We start from the raw sequence: 22,182 nt of genomic DNA, 5'->3' as shown, positions 1-22,182 counted from the left end.
TCACTGAATTGTAAACTTAAAAATGTTTGAAATGGCAAATGTTTCATTATATATATATAACCACAATAAAATTTAAAAAACTGCTAAAAAATGGTTAAAATGGTAAATTTTTAAAAAATATTTTTACCACAGAAAAATATTTTTAAACAAAGCAAATGTTTAAACAGACCAAATGTTTAAAGATCTATCTACTAAAGTTGCTCATGGCATAATTGTTTATAACAGGAATAAAATTTTTTACAAAAGGAGGGGGGAATAACGTTCATGCCTACCTGTAAGGGATTAAAACCAAAACTAAGCGCATTGCCGTCGAGTCGATTCTGACTCATAGAGACCGTATAAGACAGAGTAGAACTGCCCCATAGGGTTTCCAAGGCTGTAATCTGTACGGAAGCGGACTGCCACATCTTTCTCCTGAGAAGTGGCTGGTGGGTTTGAACTGCTGTCATTTTGGTTAACAGCTGAGCACACGAGGGCTCCCCTGTGAGGAATTGGTTAGATTAATTATGACCAAGTTGCATATTGAACCACTACTGGTATAAAAGACTAAGATGAACCACAATACATGGCATGAAAAGATGCCTCTGATACACTGTGAAGTGAAAACCATAAGTTGCACGAGAGCATGTCAAATAAAATCCCTTTTATGTTTTTAAAATCTATGTGTGCACACCACCCAAGCCCATTAAGACTGGAAGAAATCCGGCAGATAATGATGGGGGTCTCTGGGGCTGGAATAACAAGGCATTTTCACTTTCCACTTTGTACATTTTGAGCTATTGGCTTTTTTTTTTTTTTAACAACTAGCAGTATTAGTTTAATCAGCAAAAACAATAAAAAATATTCCCATCCTGAAAATAAAACAGCTATTCTAGATAGATGCAAAGTACAATTGGCCCTCAGAGAAAAGTGATCCAGATAAAAATCACCTTGCCATAAAAACACACCGGAAAACACACACACAGAGATACAGAGAGAGCGAGCAAGCTTGGGAAGAAGGAAACATCAGGTCCATGTTTTCAAAGTCTCCATTCCCAAGCACCCGACATTCACTCCAGCACATAGTGTATTTCCTCCACTCTCCACTTCAGACTTACATCCTCCCAGGTCAGTGTCCTCTCTCAAAATACTAATAATAATGAGGAGGAAGAAGATGGGAGGAAGCGGAAAAACAGAAGGAGGAGGAGGCAAAATTGATATTTATTGAGCACTTGTTATGTGCTTGGCACTGTGCTGGAGCCCTGGCGGTACAATTGTTAAGAGCTTGGCTACTAACCAAAACGTGAGCACTTCAAATCCACTAGCCACTCCTTGTAAACCCTATGGGCAGTTCTACTCTGCCTATAGGGTCACTATGAGTTGGAATCATCTCAATGGCAATGGGTAATGGGGCACTGTGCTAAGCACTTTACACATATTCTCTCCTTTTGTCCTCACAGCTTTTCTCTGAGGTAAGGATTATTACTATTCCCATTTGATGGATGAAGAAACTGAGGCCCAGAGTTTCCAACACACAGGTCAAGGACTCAAGTCCAGGCAGTCTGACCCTAAAGCCTGTGACTGTAACCAATGCTTTAACCATCCTTCCAGGAGCAAAGCCTCGTTAGAGCTCTTGCTCTCTTCTCAGGCTCCGCAAGATGGTGCCAGGGTCTACTTCTTCCTTCTTTCCTCTCCACCAGTGTTGGCTAGTGCCTTCTAGCTACAAGGTGCTGGTCTACCTCTGGAGTACCCAACTCTGACTATGACGTAGGCTCTATCCTCTATCAGCTCACAGGGGACTAGGAAAGAGAAGGCAGGCACTCGAGTTCTTCGACCCCAAGGCTGATCATGTCTGCCCTGAGGGAGGCAGAGGAAGGGCTATTAGGATTCTTTTCACTGCAACATCCTCAGGGAACCTTCCCAGCAGTCAACTGGCCTCTCCAGCAGCTGGGCACACAGATAGCATAGCAGCTGACCACTGCCCAGCCTCTCTCTGGTATCTCTTACTCACATTTGCCAACCCTGGGCCCCCCAGCTGTGCCATGGTGGATCCCCCAAGGACAGCAAATAGGGGCAACCTTGGGCATTCATAATGGTAGATGCAATGTAGGCCCAGAGGGTATGAGTGAGGTCCCCAAGCCAGGGACACTGAGACCCAAAAGGCCTTAGTGGATCCCGCATGGATGCCACTCCTGCTTTCCAGATCAAAACTGTACCACACACAGTGTAAACGAGTATAACCACTTTGTAAAACTGTACCACACAGAGTGTAAACTGGTACAACCACTTTGGAAATCTGTTTAACAGTATCTACTAAAGCTAAACTTACGCATATCCTGTTACCCAGCAATTCTACTCCTAGGTGTATACCCAGTATAAAAAAGAGCTTGTGTCCACCAAAAGATATGTACAAGGATGTCCATAGCAGCTTTATCTATAATAGCCAAAAATTAAACTGCCCGAATGTCTGCGAACAGAAGAATGAATAAACTCAATTACATTTATACAACAGAATACTGCACAACATCTGGGGCAGGGAAAGGGGGTGTGTTACCTGTGCTAGGTTCCATTTTTTCCATTGGCTGCTTGGCCCAGTCTCTGGCCTTGTCAATGTGAAATAACTTCAGGTCATCTTCATCTAAAGCAATGTCTCCCCAAAAGACAGCTGGGAGGAAAGAACATAAGCAGGTCAATTCAAGCTGGAAGTCAAGAAAGTGGATTTACTAATGTCCCAAAGGGCTCTGAGGGTTGGGTAGCAAATGCTAGAAAAGACAGTCCACCTAATCAAATTTCCCACTTTGCTTAAGAATTTGGGCTGGTAGAGAAAGAGTAACAACAGATTCTGTGCCACAGGGCTGGGGCCCAACCTCCAAGAAAATTGAAGAGCTAGGTCCATAAGGTATTTTTAAAGGTCGTCTCATCTCATCTTAGTTCTAGGCAGCTCTGGGCAAAACCACCACATACAGTCCCAGACACAGCTGGAGAAAAACGCAGAACAAAATTCTAACTGAAAAAGAATGATCAGACTTGCTGGCCTGACAGAGACTGGAGAAACCCTGAGAGTATGGCCCCTGGACACCCTTTCAGCTCAGTAATGAGGTCACTCCTGAGGTTCACCCTTCAGCCAAAGATTGAACAGGCCCATGGAACAAAACAAGACTAAAGGGGCACACCAGCCCTGGGGCAAGGACTGGAAGGCAGGAGGGAATAGGAAAGCTGGCAATAGGGAACTCAGGGTTGAAAAGGGAGAGTGTTGACATGTCGTGGGGGTGTTAACCAATGTCATACAACAATGTGTGTACTAACTGTTTGATGAGAAACTAGTTTGTTCTGTAAACCTTCATCTAAAGTACAATTAAAAAAAAAATCACCACATATAGACAATGGTTTCTCTCTTCTTCAGTCTCCAGGATATTAAAAAAAAATACTGTGATAAATTATATTATTGTTCACAATATTTGCTGCCCTTTCCTGAAGGAAGATTATATATCTCTGGCCCATTGATATCAGGATTGACCACATGACTTGCTCTAACCAATTGAAAGTGAGAGGAAAGTTAATTCACGATGTCCTCGTTTTCCTTTCCCAGAAGACAAGCTATGTTCCAAATTAAAAAAAAGGTTCCATGGAGTTGATTCTGACTCGTGGAGATCCCACAAGCATCAGAATAGAACTGTGCCACAGGGTTTTCAATGACAGATTTTCCAGAAATAGACTGCCAGGCCTTCCTTCCAAGATGCCTCTGGGCAAACTTGAACCTCCAAACTTTTGGTTAGCAGTTGAACACATTAACCATTTGCATCACCCAGGGGCTCCTCTTTATCCTGACTAATACAGAGATTGGTATCAGAAGTGATATGCTAACGTAACAAAAATCCATTGGCTTTGGTTCAGGTAGTGAATGGCAAGGAAGCTGTTACTGAAGGCTGGAAGGAGGTGATCTGTGTTATGCAGTGATGACGGACTTGGTAAAACTCTTGAATGGGTTAACTGGAAGGCAACAATGAACTGAATGAGCCTCCAGTTTTAAGTGAAGATATTGAGAGTCAGAATGTTAGTAGCATGCCTTGGTTGCTAATAGGTGTGTTTGACGAGGTACTACAAGAAAGAAATGGGCTCAAAAAGAACCGGCCGATTTGTAAGTGAGAATGAAAAGGAATAGAGAGAGTCCAGATTCGAGGCCTGGAAGAGTTGGAAGAGGCGACCTTCTCAGAAAACTGAGAAGGTCTCAGAGTGACAGAAACTGATAAAAATTCAGCTGTGTGATATGGAGAAATGAGAACCCTCATACATTGCTAGTGGGAAGGTAAAATGGTGCAATCACTACGGAAAACAGTTTCTTGCAAAGTTAAACTTATCACTGCTGTTGCCGTGAGCTGCTGTCAAGTCAGCTTCCATCTCATGGTGAACCCATGCACAACAGGATTGGACTTTTGTGACCCACAGGGGTTTTGTTGGCTGATTTTTCAGAAGTAGATCACCGGGCCTTTCTTCCTAGTCTATCTTAGTCTGTAAGCTCTGCTGAAATCTGTTGAACATCATAGCAGCATGTAAGCTTTCACCGATAGGTGGGGAGTGGCTGTGCTGAGGTGCACTGGCTGAGAATCAGTCCCAGGTCTCTGGCATGGAAGCTGAGAATTCTACCACTGAACCAACACTACCCCCTGAAACTTACCACGAGAACCAGCAATTCCACTCCTAAGCTTCTCCCTCAAGAGAAATGAAAACATGTCCACACAAAGACATGTACTCAGATGTTCAAAGCAGCATTTTTCATGATAGCCCCAAACTGGAAACCACCTAAATGTCTACCAGCTGGCAAATGGATAAACAAAATCTAGTACAATGGAACACTATTCAGCAACTGAAAGGAACTACTGATACATGCTATAACATGTATGAACCTCAAAAACGTGAAAAAAGCCAGATGACAAAGACTACATATTATATGACTCTATTTATGAAATGTCTGTTATTGCTAGTTGGCATCCAGTTGATATCAACTCATGGCGACCCCGTACGTGCAGAGTAGGTCTGCCCTACAGGGTTTTCAAGGCTGTGACCTTTCGGAAGCAGATCACCAGGCCTGTCTCCTGAGGAACCTCTGGGTAGATTCGAACCACCAACCCTTCCGCTAGTAGTTAAGCACTTAACCATTTGTGCCACCCATATAGCAAACGTGAAATGTCTAGAAACGGCAAATTCACAGAGATAGAAAGCACATTAATGGTTGTCTAGGGCTGAAGGTGGTATCAAGGCTTAACTGCAAATGGGCACGAGGAACTTTTAGGGGTGATGGGAATGTTCTAAAACTGTATTGTGGTGATGATCGCACAACTATAAATTTACAAGAATCATCAAACTGTTCACATACAATAGGTGATTTTTACAGTATGTTAATTACACTTCAATAAAATCTGTTGAAAAAACTTCATCCTGTGGCCAGGACCGATCAAGCTGGTGCCCAGCACATGAAAAAGTGCAGATAAAGGAGGCTAAACCAAAACCCAAACAAAATGCACTGCTGTCAAGTCAATTCCAACTCATAGCAGCCTTCTAGAACAGAGTAGAACTGCCCCATAGATGTTCCAAGGCTGTAATCTTTGTGCAAGCAGACTGCCACATCTTGCTCCCACAGGGCAACTGATGGGTTGAAACCTCCAACCTTCTGGTTTGCAGCCAAATGCTTAACCATTGTATCACCAGGGCTCCTTCAAGCTCAAGGTACCAGCAACTAAGTCTGGAGGGAGAGATGCATGCCTAGAAAATGATTGTAGGTGTGGCTATTGCACATGGAGCCAAGTCAAATAAATAAGAAATAATTAGCAGTTTCCCTCAAGGTGAGTTAGTTCCAACTCATGGCAACCCCATATGTGTCAGAGTAGAACTGTGCTCCATAGGGTTTTCAATGGTTCTCAAATGGTTTTCAATGATTTTTCTGAAGCAGATCACCAAGTCTTTCCTCCAAGGTGCCTCTGGGTAGAGTCAAACCGCCAACATTTCAGTTAGCAGCCAAGTGTGTTAACCATTGCACAACCCAGGGACTCCAAGAAATGACTAACTTTTTGGAAAATACGGTTCCAAAAGAGCCACTAGCTAGATTACAAGAGAATGTAACTTTTTGAGCCCAAAATGACACTTGGGCACCCAACCTTCTATGGGAAGGAAACAACCTCAAAGAGCTGCTCCTGAGGAGGACATATTCTTCAATGTCCTCTTCAGATGTGGACAATGAGAATATGGAAAGGAAGGATAGGACCGCCCAGAGTGTGGCCCCAGGGTCACGGAGGAGACAGAATCAGGGCTTAATCAAATCAAGAACATTGCCCATCCTAGAGGCCCCTCACACATCTGTCCAGCCTGATCAGAATTTCTATGGGTTTTTGTATACCAGTGATTGCTGTATCTCTCATTCTTCCCCTTTCCAAACGCAAGTGTTTGTTACAGTTGTCCTGTCCCTGATCCATCATTGTGTGCTGAGTATACATGTGGGGGCAAAGAGATATATTTCTTTTCTTTTTTTAATGAATGAGGAGCCACATCCTTATTCCATATAGAGACTTTCATAACACCCTAAGCTTTGTGTCTGCTGCCAGGGCTGGATAGGACTTTGGGGGTCTCCCCTGGGGAAGAAGAAATATATCCATACATGGGAGGATACCGAAAGCAAATATCTGTGACCGGAGGGGAAAAGACCTATGGCGGAGTCTATTGTTCCCATTTTTTTGCTGCTCCTCCCTCAGTAACAATTATACCTCTCTATTTAAAAAAAAAAAATTTTTTTTTTTTCTTTATTTCACTCACGGAAACCCCGGTGGCATGGTGGTTAAGAGCTATGGCTGCTAACCAAGTAGGTCAGCAGTTCGAATCCAACAGGCGCTCCTTGGAAACCATATGGGGCAGTTCTACCCTAGCCTGTAGGGACGCTATGAGTCAGAATCAATTCACTGGCAAAGGGTTTTGGTTTATTTCACTCATGTCAAGCTTTGCAGTGTAATTCTCTCCAGCTAGTAAAAGTGAGGGGAAGTGACAGGTGTCACTTCCAAGCAGAAGCTTTAGAATCCAGAACATGGTTTTCTATGTTCTCTTTTCCCTTAGTCACAAGACAAACAATGTTCCCTGAAAAAGGCTGCTCCATCAGGCTGTGACATAGAGTGAGGACTGATGTGGAGATATAGGATGAACATGTAACATGACAAATAAACCTTTGTGGTCATAAGCTACTGAGACTGGGGGGTTGTTTGTTATCATTGTACAGTCTAGACTATACTGGCTGATACAGACAAGCTCTGAAGAAAAATCTGAGTCCACATTCTTGCTCTGGGACTTACTAGCTCTGTAACCTTGGACAAATTACTCAACCTCACTGAGCCATAAATGATTCATCTGTAAATAGAGATAATCCGCCTATTCTGAAGAGTTGTTGAGGAAATTAAATGAGATCATGTATATGTATATGTATATGTATATGTATATGTATATGTATATGTATATGTATATGTATATGTATATGTATATGTATATGTATATGTATATGTATATGTATATGTATATGTATATGTATATGTATATGTATATGTATATGTATATGTATATATATACACACACACATACATACATACACACACACAGCCTCATACATGTCTATTTCTTCAACAGACTATATGGTCTTTGAGAGAAAAGACTGTAATTTGTGGAGCAATAAAGAACCATGCCCTGTTCTTGACACACAGTAGGTGCTTTACAGCAGAGGTCAAATATAACTTTTGAAAATTGAAGACCCATGTTAATGGTGATGTGCGGCGAGGCCAAGTGATAGAATGAATGTTCTTAACATGTATGACCCCAATCATCCGGCCCAGGGCATCCCTTACCCACAGCAGCCACAAGAGGGTGCAGGCCATGCAGGGAAGACCATGTGGCCTACACTGGACTCTATCCCACCTCCAGGCCCAGAGAGGCCCTTCCCACACCCAGCCTAGTGTCTCATCCTGTGATACTGGAAGCAACTGATCTTGAGGTCTGGATCCCAAACTCGGCCCTGCTGTTCTACACCCATCTTGGTTTTCAGAATCCTAGAGATAGTCCCCCTCAAAGACACAGTCCAAGAAGGCTGCCTGCCCACTACTAAGAGAGGACTCCACCTGCATAGAATGATTTTCTCAGCACTCCTCTGGGCCCGGGAAGTCACCTATATCAGACTCGGAGTGACAGGCTTCCAACCAGACTCACGTAGTGCCCCAGAATCAGAATGTCATCTCGAGTCTCACCCTCTCATGAACATGTTGTCCAAGGAGACTGGGTGATTTGCTCAAGGTCACACGGCAATTAATCAGGCAGAGCCAAGGCTCCAGTCCAGAACGATTCTCAGTACACTTTAGTCCGAACCATCCAGCAGAATCTGCCCACGTGCATCTGGGAGCCAGAAGTGAAAATCCCTATAAAAAGGGGAAAGAACCGGCCTTTGACATTCTAAATAAGCCTAAGGCAACTGTGGAGAGCCAGTACCCAGACTCCTGACACAACGAGCTTCTTATAACGTATTTCCTTCAGTAGTCTCCATACACTGCAGAAGAATGCATGAAAAAGCTCAGAAGCCTGCTTGGAGACAGATGATACTACTTGAGGAGTTAGAGACTCCTCAGATGTCATACCTTCATGTCAACACAGTATCTACTTTGCTTTAAGGTTCCTCCTCTGAGAAAAGGGTACGTTAAACTGCCAGCTGAGGAAGGAAGGCAGGAAGGCAGGCAGGAAGGAAGCATTTTTTTAGCCAGGCACTTAGTCAGGGCTCTGTTAGCAACCTAAGAGATCACACAGATGCCACCAGAGCCTCTGGCTGGGCTCATGGCCCAAGAGGGCAGGGCTCTGTTGGCACCATACGGATCTCTGAAGGCAGCATCAAGTTGCAAGGGGAGACATTTCTGAAAGAGCCTTCCCAGGAAGAGCCTGTGCCTCTTTTTTTTTTTTCCAAAGATATTTCATGTCAGCTTCTCCTGAATGGCCTGGAAGGTCCCCTTGTTCCAGAAGGTTCTCCCACACCTGAGCAGTCCTGAGCTGAGAGATGGTGCTATACTCTCAATAAACAGAGCCATTCTACCTTGAACTTCTCCTTTGAGATATCACCAAAATTGAAGTTAGTTAATATTCAAGTTTAACCTCTGTCCTTCCGGTTGCATGAAGGCAAGGACTGGGTCTGCCTAGTCTATTGTTCTATCCTCAGCACTTGGCACACAGCAGGGGCACAGGAAATACATATTGAATGAATGAAGGAAGGAATCTGAGGCCCAGCAGAGCTTCTCAGCCCCTCTTTAAGGGTACTTTGTTGTTGTTGTTGTTGTTGTGTGCTATCAAGCCAATTCATACTCATAGTGACCTCGTGTGACAAAGAAGAACTGCCCCATGGGGTTTTCTAGACTGTAATTTTTACAGAAGCAGATCACCAGGTCTTTCTCTCGCAGAGCTGCTGGGTGGGTTCGAACTGCCAACTCTTCAGTTAGCAGCCAAGCACTTAACAGTTGTGTCACCAGGGCTCCTGAGGGTTTTTTACACCCCAACATGAAGACACATTCTCCTGCAGGAATGGTCACTTGTCTCAGTCTAACAGGCTATGGTTATGTCAGGAAATGAGGACAGCCCTTTAGCTCTTCATGCTGTGGGAGACAGTCACCATGCCACTCCCAAAACGAGAGTAAAAATGTATTATGTACAAAATTGAGGTCAAATAACCACCCTGATCAGGATGCTACCATAAAACTAAGGACCAAAGACACCACCAGGAAATGCATTCAGTGAGCAAAGACTGTTATCTTCTTTGTTCACTACAGTAACTCCAGTACCTAGAACAGTGTCTAGTCAATGCTTGGAAAATACTTATTGATAAATTAGTGAAAGGGGAATTTGCTTCAAATTCTATTTGTGGAAGTTCAGTGCCTGAAGCAGGGTCAAATTACTTCCCAGCCACCTGTCCACTAACCATATCTCCTTCCGTTTGAAACAATGAAAATATTTTGAAGACATTAAACTGATGAATTTTTCAACACATAAAGTCCCATTCCCTGCAGCCATTCCACCATTATGGCGCTAGAAAGTTAGGAAGGACCTAGGAAGAGTCCCATCAGGCAGGAAGGAGAAACAAGAGAAAGCCCTCCCTGTAAGACAGCAGGAGAGGACGGTGTGGGAGAAGTATCCAGAGAGGTGTGAGAGAGCCTAGGCACATCAGACTGCTAGTCAACTTGCCAAGGCATAGGCCAGAACAGGGTGTGGTTCCAAGTCTGTGAGAAGCCACCTTATCTACCACACACAGGGGCAACTGTACAGACTTGGTGGAGGGTGGTGTCCAGAGACATGGCCTGGAGCGCACTTCCGAAGATCCCCACCTGATGTATTTGCGCTCCAGACACCCCCATGTGCCCAGGGAGACATGCAGAGGGGCTGAGAGGGCCAGTAGACCAGCAGAGCTCTGAGGCTAGGGTGAAAAGCCACAAAGTAGGATTTATTCACAGAACCAAATGGTCAAGAGTTCAGGCTTCACCAGCCAGTGCCAGCACATCGCCCTGGAATACCAGAGATGACTAGACATCCCTTAGTGGGCACCACCAGGGCCTAGGAGCCAGGAGCCAGATAGCCCCCCACCCCACCTCCCAATACAGACCAGGGTGGGCCCAGATGATGACTCATAGATCTGAGGGCTCTTATGATGGATCCCAGGAGGTCACATCAGTCCTAACCCGTAGGCCCAGTACAAACAGATTTTGTCCCAGAAAAGAGCAGGGGGAGGGTGAGAAAATGGGAAAACTTGAAAATTTATTCCAAAGAGTCCTGGATAACCCAAAAGATAAACTTAAATAGGAAGATACTGGAATTTTATCCCTTGATAAATCTAAATCCTGACCTCTCCCACCTCTCCCCACACCCTGCATAAAATGCTTGTTGCGGGATGGATGGATGGATGGATGGATGGATGGATGGATGGATGGATGGATGGATGGATGGATGGATGGAGTGTTCTTGGACTCCAGAGGTAATAACAATAAAAATGTGAATATCCTTCAGGTGCTTATTAGAGAAAACTTAGGTCAATAAAAAAAGAAGCTGCATTTTCTTTCATATCTGGGTGGCAATGTGGGTATATGTTTCACCTTTCTATTATGGTCACTGGTTAATACAGCACAGTGCTTACAGAGCTCATGCAAGTGGTTTTCAGACATTAGTATTCAGTCCCAACATCCTTGCACCACACACACACACATACATAGGGAGAGAGAGAGAGAAAGAGAGAGTTCCTGATTCAGTGGTTCTGGAGTAGAGGTAAGGCACTTGTGTTTTAAATAGCATCTCAAGTGAACCTGATGCCAGAGGTTCCCTGAGCCACATTTTGAGAAATATTGAACCAGAAAAAAACAAAAAAACATGACCAGCACCTCCACCCACCCCAAGACCCCCAGGAATGGGTCATTTCATTGGTAGGACAAGGCATGTAGATGTGAAAGTCTTCTGGAAGACTTTTTTATTTCATCGCAGTGAAATATATATAACAAAATGTTTGCCATCTTAACTATTTTTAAGTGCACAATTCAGTGACATAAACTACATTCACCATTGTTTTAGTTACCTAGTGCTGTCCTAACAAAATACGGCTTAGTGTGTAGCTTTAAAGAACAGAAATTTCTCACAGTTCTGGAGCCTAAAAGTCCAAATCCAGTTCTCAGCCGTGTCAGTTCCTTCTGTGGGCCTCTCTCCTAGTTTCTGTGATTGCTGGCAATCCTTGGTGTTCCTTTGCTGCTTATAGATGCATCTACCTCCATCATCATATGGCATCTTCTCCCGTGTGTGTCTGTGTGTCTGTCTTTCTGTGTCTGACACCATCCACAAGGGATTAGGTTTAGAACCCACTCTACTCCAGTATGACTTCATCAACATAGCAAAAGAAAAACCCTATTTCCAAATAGATACAGGGGTTAGGATTTCAACATATAATTTTGAGGGGACATAATTTAACCCATAACAACCATGGTGTACAACCATCACTGTTATATATTTCTAAAAGTTTTATTTTGGAAGACTTTTTTGATCTTACCTGCCGATACTAAGTATGGCAATTTTTCCCCAAACAACATTGACCTCTGGCTGCTTAATTAAATTCCAAACCCGATTGAGGCTGACTCATTAGGTGGTAGAGCTGTTTAGGAGCCTTGTAGTGTCTTCTCTCTCCGAATGCCCTTGGGCCTTTGTCCAAACCTGAGTTACAGCTCTGATCTCTCTTTCCTGGTATCCCTGTTTAGGTGTTGTCATGGATTGAATTATGTTCCCCCAAAAATATGTCTCAACTTGGTTAGGCCATAATTCCCAATATTGTGTGGTTGTCCTCCATTTTGTGATTGTAATTTTATGTTAAGAGGATTAGGGTGGAATTGTAACACCACCCTTACTCAGGTCACCCCCCGATCCAATGTAAGGGGAGTTTCCCTGGGGTGTGGCCTGTACCACCTTTTATCTCTGAAGAGATAAAAGGAAAGGGAAGCAAGCACAGAGTTGGAGGCCTCATACCACCAAGAAAGCAACACCAGGAGCAGAGCACATCCTTTGGACCCGGGGTCCCTGTGCCTGAGAAGTTCCTTAACCAGGGGAGGATTGAGGACAAGGACCTTCCCCCATAGCCGACAAAGAGAGAAAGCCTTCCCCTGGAGCTGACACCCTGAATTTGGACTTGTAACCTACTAGACTGTGTGAAAACAAATTTCTCTTTGTTAAAGCCATCCACTTGTGATATTTCTGTTATAGCAGTACTAGATGACTAAGACAGGCGTCCATCTCCCCCCATACTGTTAATTCCTCAAGGGCAGGAACTAAGTCTTGTTCATCCTTGTCCCCCCTACCTCCACTGCAATTCTCAGAAACAAGCTCAAAAAATACCTGTTGAGTAAATGCATGAATGAATGATTGAATGGATGTTCTTGGACTCCAGCGTGGTAACAGCAATAATGCTGTTCTTCAGGCACTTATTAAGGTCCAGGGATTCAGTAAGACCTCACACACATTATCTTATGTAATCGTCACAAAACCCAACTGGGTATTTTTATTTCCATAAACTGAGGGTCAGGGAGTTTAATAACTTGTCCCCTTCCCCGTGGTAAATATGGAGTGGAAATCCTCAGGAGACTGTCCTTGGTCACTGTGACCACACAGTCAGGCAAAGCCATGAAAAGAACTCCAGAATTCAATCAGATGTCATTTTAATGTCAAGAAGAATTGTGGCCCTAACAAACAGGGAGACTATGAAAGCAACTCAGACTTTCTTCAAGTATAAAGGTCTTTAAAGCTACTTGGGAAGACACTTAACATTTTTAAAAGCAGTAGAAATGCAAAATTGGATGAAGTGATGTTGCAGCCTGGCAGAGCAAGTAGACAGAAGAATAGGGGGACGTGTAACCTGAATCTGGGGAACCCAGGCCATGAGGCCGCCCACCTAGAGGCAATGACAGAACAACTCAAAACAGGACTCAGAAGTCTCTCTGCCATCCAGAAACTTCCACACGGGGAAAGGGCAACCCCAAAAACTACTTAGGAGGGTAACCTCAAAATCATTTGGGAAGTTCCTTGGGAGTTGCCTTTTAACATCATGGATTTAGAGACCTAAGTGTGAAAATACTTAAGAGAACCAAATCCTTACTATTAATAGTTCTTGGTGTTGGATTTGAGAGAATTGGACTTTCCAGAGTAAGTAGTGGGTCTTGTGATTTCATTTTTTTTTAATTAATGTTAATAATATATTAAGGTATGATTTTAACTTTAAATCTTTCCACATTTATGAACAGTATTGGAGAACGTTTTAAAGGATCAAAGATTTATCATATTTGCAAGTTAAATTTATTAGATTTGTAAGAATTATTTGAGAAATCAAAGACAGATGGTTTGTTAGTTTGACAAATGAAGCAGTAAAAGCCCCTTGAAAGTGATGATTAGAATCTTCTGGATACATAAACAAGATTTGTAAGTAGGATTTAAAAGCTTAAGAAAGAAATAGGTTTTGATAATTCTTACATTCATTTTAGAAACCAAAACAACCGTAAATAAAATCTGAGATTTCTAAATATTCACAATGACACACTACATTCTTCAGGATGAAAGCACTGTTTATGGCGATGAATCCGAGAGTGCCGTAAGTCTGAAAAGAGAATAGAATAGAAAGAAAGCCAAGTACATTAAAAAAAAAAAAAAAAAAAGCCTTCTAGTCAATTCCGACTCATAGCAACCCTATAGCACAGAGCAGAGCTGCCCCACAGGGTTTCCAAGGAGCCGCTGGTGGATTCCATCTGCTGACCTTTTGATTAGCAGCCAGAGCTCTTAACCACTGCACCACTAGGGCTCCACCCAGGTACACAGAAGTCCTCAATTATGTGGTACTAAACTCAGGTGATAACAGTAGGGTCAGAACTGAAGGAATGTCACTGAAGGATGCTATAATAAGGCAGGATTCTCAGGACTTGTTGACCTCAAGTGAGAAGATAGGGCCCTTTCCTGGATGCCTTCATCACTCTGGTCCTAATGTATCTCCCCACCCTTACTTACCCTGTTGTACTTAAATTTGTGTCTACAAAGAGAAGAGCAGAGTACTAAGAGGAAAAATTTCAAAAGCTGACCACCATCCAGGGAACCACAGAGTGACCAATTAATGATGTCTGTCATGGGCGTGAGGGGAATTAGCAATCCTCAAGGCATGTACTTGCCATCCCTGCTTTCATCTTTAGTGAGGGAATCAGGGCAATATTGCTGCAGAAAATAAACCAGAAGTTTGGTATTAAAGAAACTAAAAGACCTAAAAGAATAAACTGAAAAGTGATCCAAAGTAATAAGACACAGTAATAATAATAAAAAAAAAAAATAAGAAAAAATAATGTGCAACAGTAAGCCTCTGTGTGCTGTCCCATAGAATGTTCTGCAATGGCGAAAATGTTCTATATCTGAGCTTTCTAATATGGTAGCCCTTGTGGCACAGTGGTTAAGAGCTCAGCTGCTAATGAAAAGGTTGGCAGTTCGAATCCACCAGCTGCTCCTTGGAAACCCTATAGGGCGATTCTATTCTCTTCTGCATATCACAGGTTGTTACTGAGTCTTCCTCCGATCCTGATGCTGCATTCTTCTTCTTATAGTCCAGCTTCTCAGATTATTTGCTCAGCATAGAGATTGAATAAGTATGGTGAAAGGAAACAACACTGATGCACATCTTTCCTGATTTTAAACCATGCAGTACCTCCTTGTTTTGTTTGAATGACTGACTGCCACTTTGTCTATGTACAAGTTCCTCATTAGCACAATTTAGTGTTCTGGAATTCCCATTATTCACAATGTTACCATAATTTGTTATGATCTACACAGTCGAATGCCTTTGCACAGTCAATAAAACACAGGTAAACATCTTTCCGGTATTCTCTGTTTTCAGAGAAGACCCATCCGACATGAACAATATCCCTTGTTCCACATCCTCTTCTGAATGCAGCTTGAATTTCTTGCAGTTCCCTGTTGATGTACTGCTGCAGCCACTTTTGAATGATCTTCGGCAAAATTCTTCTCGTAAACATAGGCCATAAAAAAAAAAAAAAAGCACCTAAAATGCTTATCGATGAAAATGTCCTCTGTTCCGATCTTGCCTTACTCCATTGGAACTTCAACCTGCAATTTAGAGAGTTGCCACCAGGTGGTGGTGGTGTTTTGTTTTCAAGCTTTGGTTAGTACATTTCATTTCAGGGATAGATTATTAAATGTATTAGGGAAAACACTTTTCAGAAATCAAAAATAGAAAACTGTATAAAATAGTCAAATACAATTTTAAAGCTATTATATAATAAACCTGGAACTATAAAAGGTGACTAATTTTAAAAGAAATATTTTCCAATGGTATATAATCCACAGTGTGCTGATGTTTAACACTTGGCTGGGAGACAGACAAGGAGAGCCCTGGTTTGTAGCATTTGCTGGTTTCTGTGGTCTAAACACTCCCACGATGGCTGACTTTAAGGTCAGTGAGCATGGAGCTGGGAAGAGATGTCCACGATTGGCTCTCAAAGCTGATAAGAGCCAGATCAGCACGTTACTGTAATAACAACAATAAGGATCTGTAAAGTACATGATGGTCTCTAAAGTTATGGATGCTACCCATCTGATTCCATGTGTGTGCCTGACCCTCAAGGCCACAGAAGATGACCATGGTCTGAGCCACACTGGGAAAGGCCCCATCACTGCAGCTCCATCCCCGTCCTTCCACAACACAGCATCTTGCCTTGTTGGCCTTTTTCCTGTCTACAGCAGAAGCATACAGCACTCACTACGTTCTAGGGACTCTTCAAACCCTTACAACAACAATGACCCTGTGCAATATGCATCATCACACCCATTTTTTGGATGAGGAAAGTAGATTCAGAGAAATTAGGTAACTTGTTCCAGGCCCCCTCTCAATTCTAAGTCTTAATTGCTATTTATCTTTGCCTCCCAGAGACCCACACTGCTTAGTAAGGAATGGAAGCATGGAGAGGAGGAGCTTCGGGGGTGAAATCAGAGAAGGCCTCAAAGGGGGGGTGACACTTGGGCAGGAGGGTGACAAGTGAGCAGAAGTCTGGAGGCATATACCAAAAAGAAAGAGCACGCTGGCTTTTGGGAAGATGTGCCAAGGCTCAGAGATGAGAAACAGCAAGGCACTGCCAGGGCATGAGCAAATGAAGCCCAATGAGGTGGGGCTGGCTGAAGTGGGGGGACCCAGTCACGCCGACTGCTGTTCCCAAGATGAGGGCAGCAAGCAGGGCAGGATGTGAGGCTAGGGGAACTGAGAGGCTGTACAGGTGCAAAGAGGGAGGCCCAGCCAGAGGGAACAGAACTCTGGGGCTAGTGGAGCACCCAAGGTGAACTTGGTCACAAGGAGTCCCTCACTTGGGTACCGCACTTCACAGGTTGCAAGCCCTTCCATGCACACATTCTCCCTCCCAGCACCCCGCACAGACCTGGAGAACATTTCTGATAAATGAAACGAGTGTGTGAATGAATGCTTTTCATCAAAGTCCTAGGGGAAGGGAGGGCAAGACCGTTACCCCATTTTATGGGGAAAGTGAGGCTTAGGGAAGTTAATGACTAGCCCAAGTTTACAACCAGCGAGAAGGGGCTTGAACTCAGACCTTAGTTCACGGCCTCACACAAGGACCAAGTTTCTAGAACTGGGATTCAAGGTGGGGGCTGATCTCAGGGTCAGCAGTAAGAGCTGTTACCAGATGAGTTGCTGGCCTGGCAAAGGCTGGACGACCACGACAGGGGTGCTTGGAAAGGACACAGTACAGGCAGGTGGGTAGTCTGGAGGGTCCTTCACATTACTCCCCACCCTGAAGTCTGAGAATCTTATAAGAGATTCTGGAAGTATTAAATGGTCCCCTGATTTGAGGCCTGCAGAGTGGGGGAGTCTGAGAGCCAAGCGGCAGGCCAGCCAGTCAGAGGGGACCTCTTTGTCTCTGCTGCCACCTTCTATTGCCACCGTACCCTCTCTGAGATCCTTGGTTTCCTGGTGCCCAGAGAGCAAGTAGCCCGGGGCAGGCTGACACAGCTCAAGGATACTTCCCTGATCCTCCCCATCTGCTGGGGTTGTGGGAATGCAGACAGACCCTGACCACATGTCCTGACCCACCCTGGCGCTCCAAAACCAACGGTGGCCTTGATTTTGTCCCACCGGAGTAATCTCCAGTAGGTATCCATCTGACCTCATTTCACTTCCACCAACCAGTTCACTTTCTGATTCTCATGCCTACACTTTCAACTCAGGGCTGCACTAAGAGGTTGTTTATCTACCCATCAGCTTCCTATGTATAGACCTAATCACATCAGGTAGGCAGTAGAGCTGCATCTCGGGACATCAGAGGCCCAAATCAAAGTAGCATGGAGCTGTGAACAGGTTCTATACTGGAGAGAAGGAAGTTTGGATCTGGTCCCAGTATGTGACCTTGGACAAGTGACTTTTGCTTCTGTGGCTCCTTCTTTACTGTACAAGGAGACAGTTGAACCAGACTGGTGTTTCTCCAAGTATGGCCCACAAATCACTCACATTGGAAGTACCTGAGCAGAGTGTTAGTATGCAGATTCCTAAGCCCCAACCCAAATTTATGAAATCAGAATCTCCAGGGACAGGGCCCAGGAATACGTATTTTAAATTCAGGCTCCTCCCTCTCCAGGTGACTGATACACCTCGAAATTTGGAAAGCGGTGGAGTAGATGGTTTCTAAGGTCCTTCCAGCTCTAACATTTTATTTCATTGCAATGTCCTTTAGAGAAGAGTGGTTCAAACCCACTCAGTGGCTCTGTGGAAGTAAAGACCTGGTGACCTGCTTGCATAGGAATTTACAGCCTAGGAAACCCTATGGGGCAATTCTACTCTATCTTACAGGGTCGCTATCAGTCAGAATCAACTCTGTGGCACACAACAACAGGGAATCCACCCAGGTCCTGCTGTGTACCGATGCTAATGACAAGCCACTCAGGAAGGGCCTTGCTAATGTTCCTTAAGAGCCGCCTAGAGATTATTAGAGGAACTAAATATGGAGCCTTGGAACCATTGGAATTTCTCTCAGGAAAGAGGCTGAGGTGGGGTGGAGGGGAAGGAGGCAGTGAGAGTTAGAGGGAAATCCTACCCAGAGACACATTTAGTTCACTTCAAGTTTCCAGCAGAGGGATTTAACAAGTTTAAAGCCGTTTTCTGTGAATCTTTGTCAAGGGAGTGTATGTACAAACAAACAGGGAGGGTTTTTTTAGTAAAAAGTTAATCGGCTTAAAGTGTGCAACTAAATAAGCAAAGCTTACATTAAAGTGACCCACAGAGAAAGGACCCCATGGAAAGAAAGTTCTAGGAAATACAATATGGCCTCTATGTTCTTTTGTCGTTCCACACTATAAATATTCATGGGGCGGTGTTAATGGGGTCCACAGCTCTATCCAACCACAATAGTTTTTTTGTTTATTCTCAGGACCATGAACTTTGAAACCATGAACCTAAATTTCAGGACTCTGCATTCAGGCGCGTTTGCAGAGCAGGAGGGGAGAGGTTCAGGCCCGTGGACAGAGGAGAGGAAACAGAGGCACGATGTGAATCACGCCTCCTGGATCTTTTGGTTGAGATTAAATGGTAGGGTCTGTTTAGTATGGGAGGCCTCCTGTCTCCAGGGTCTCCAGCTGCTCCAGCCTGGGGAAGTGGCCTTTGAGGAAGTAGATGGCTTAGTTACTCAAGCATGTGGCAGAGAGAAGTGGGGAGTTGGAAATATTTTAATTGGATCAAATGGGATTTGCTGCATGTTTCACATTGAAGACAAGAAAACTAGTTTGAATCATGAAATATCTAAGATGGAGAGAGTTTGAGGGTCGTCTGAACAATCTCCTTGTTTTCATTTTGAGGAAACTGGGGTCCAAGGTCAAATGACTTGCTCAAGATATCATAACTAGAAGCCATGTCTGCTGATTCCCAGCTATACTTTTCCTATACCAGGGATGGCAACTATGAGATAAACAAACATGTGGCTTTCCTCTCACCCCTTCTCACCCAAGGCAGATCCCTAATAGATCATGGCTCTCCCACCCACTGACCCTGGACAAAGCCTCCAAATCCATCTCAACACAGTGCTACGGAAGAAGGCCAACACGGTGCTACAGAAGAAGGCCAGCACAAATTGATAGGAAATGTGGGATAAGTTGAGATCTATCCACGCCCTATACCATGCTGGCCACTGCCATACCCCACCATCCAGTTGTTACAGATAATGGTTTTTTACTCAAAGCCACTTACTGCCTGAACTCTTGGGTCTGAGAGTGCACACCAGAACCATCGCAGGATCTGAGAGTCCACACTGCTCTTCGTATTGAAGGGCAATCAGGACCTAGGAGAGCGCCACGCACATATGGGTACTACAGAGAAACTCGGAAAGCTGATTGTAGGTCAGAACACCTAGCCCTGCCCACCTTGGCTGCCATCACTCCACTTAGCAAATGAGCCAAGAGGGGGCCTGGGCTTTGGCTACCTTGCTGAAGGCAAACGAAGCCCCTGCCTCACCTCTTCATCCATATCACAACACGGCTGCACCAATACATTTCTGAGCCATGCTACAGCTTGGCTTTACAAGCAGGGCTCACTTGGCTCAAAAAACACCAGCTCAGCTACTTTCCTAGGGAGAAAAATTATCCAACAGATTGGTAGGGGCATAAGTCTTACAGCTCCAAATATGTTTCATCTCATGTGCTGTATTAGTCTCCTGGAGCTGCCGTAACAAAGTACCACAGACAAGGTGGCTTAAAACAACAGAAATGAATTCTCTCACACTTCTGAAGGCCAGAGTCTGATATCAAGGTGTCTGCAGAGCTCTCTGAAGGCTCTATGGGAAGATTCTTCCTCGTCTTCTCCAGGCCCAGGCAATCCTTGGGTTGTGGCAGCATAATTTCAATCTCTGCTTCTGTGGTCACAGAGCCATCTTCCCTCTATGTCTGTGTCTCTCCTCTTTTTATGAGGACACCAGTCAGTATGATCTCACATTAACTTAACTAATAACATTTTCAAAGACCTTATTTCCAAACAAGGTCACATTCACAGGTACCAGGAGTTAGGCCTTCAACATATTGGGAGGCACGGGGACAATTCAACCAATGACATACGCCGACCCCACCCAACTGGTGGCTTTTCTTCGAGCACTATGACGTGACTTCTTGGACCCACAGGAAAGAGAGCCATGAGCAATTGGCATGGAGGAGGAGTGGCATCCTATGTGCCACATATTTGCTACTCATAATGTTTTTAAAGATACTAAAAATATTTCAGTCCATGTAAATAATTATCTGTGGCAAGGCCTGTGCTATGATTAAAGTTATGCCTTTACATACTTATTCTGCTCTGTTCTGTGTCCAGAAGGGCTGACCCTGCCAACTGCACTCCCCTTGCTCCCTGGCTTCGGGTTGTGTTCAGCCAGGAGACACTGGCGGATCAGCGGGAAGAGGAGAGAGAGGTCCGGCCGTTTCTTCCCTGCTTTGGTGCTGCGTCTCCAACAGTAGGTGCGGCCTCCGAAACTTCACCTTCTGCAGTTCCAGCTCCAGTAGCACTGCTCCATCCCCTTGTTCCTTCAGCCACAAGGAGTGCAATGGCTTTCGAAGGTTGCTGGTCTCAGGTGCCTCACCCTTCCTTCTTTGTTCCCTTAACTCTGTCTCTGTCCTAGTGGTGTCACTAGGGTTGGTGTCATCCCGTTCGGTAACTCATGGGATCCCCCCATGCTAATCACCACAATATTGTAGCTAAAACACCAGAAAATTTGACAAAACAGCAACTATAAAAACACTGACAGCAACAAAAACAACAGTGCGTGCTTGTATTGCGTACAGAGGAAACCACGTGATTTGAAGTGTCATTGTAATTGTCATTTAAGCCAATGCTGCAGTTATCATTGTAATTGGGTAGTGATGACAGCTCTGACAGGGAGTGCATTAGAAGGTTCAAACGGAAAATTGGAGTACAGTTTTAGCCTTGTAGGCATACTGATACACGTAAGCTGGGCTTACAACAAAATCTTTTGCTGTTTTAAGTAACTACAGGGATATCTTGATAAAAAAAATAAATAGTTCCTGCTGAAACACTGCATAAAAATTTTATAGACAGTCATTTTGGTGTCACCCCCTCTGACAGTGTTACCCAGTGTGGTCTGCACGCCCTGCACCCCCTAAGTGACACTATTGCTCTGTATGTAGTCCCTTCATAAGGTCTCTTTATCTGAAATCTCTGGGGGTTAAGTTCCGTTTCTTGCCAGGACCCTGACTCACATATAATTGATCTAAGAAAACCCTTCCATTATTTCCTTAGCTAAATAGGAGTATGAGATTCTGACTGGTAAAGGGAATGACTACTTATGCTTAAGACGGCACTTTTCACTGCTTAATTCCAGCAGAATATGACTTGTTATCTCACACCTGCTGAGTTCCCCAAGCCTTAGCTCACCAGGGCTCCACTCAGTAATGAAGAGAACAGTGCAGTTGGGGTTATAAAAGTCAGAAGCAATTCTTGGGCTCTAATCTTGTTTCTTTCATGCCTGATTCCAGGACCAGGCACATCTCATAAGGCTTAATATCTCCGCCGTGCAATGATGTCTCCAAGAGCCATAAGCTACCTTTACAATGATGCATAACTCATTCTAAAAGACGAAGGTC

The 22,182-nt window shown here is 44.1% G+C and overlaps 1 protein-coding gene across 1 annotated transcript in view; it reads right to left on the bottom strand.

Annotated features, from left to right (window-relative positions):
- The window catches only part of TLL2 (tolloid like 2), a 163,361-nt gene that overhangs the window by 123,466 nt on the left and 17,713 nt on the right, over positions 1 to 22,182 (bottom strand). Inside the window, exon 2 of the mRNA XM_003409211.4 lies at positions 2,534 to 2,644. Coding sequence (XP_003409259.1) covers positions 2,534 to 2,644 — 111 coding nt within the window. The remainder of the gene's footprint in view (positions 1 to 2,533; positions 2,645 to 22,182) is intronic.

Source organism: Loxodonta africana, chromosome 16 (assembly GCF_030014295.1).
Source record: "Loxodonta africana isolate mLoxAfr1 chromosome 16, mLoxAfr1.hap2, whole genome shotgun sequence".
NCBI lineage: Eukaryota > Metazoa > Chordata > Mammalia > Proboscidea > Elephantidae > Loxodonta > Loxodonta africana.
This window is presented reverse-complemented; position numbering and strand designations above follow the sequence as displayed.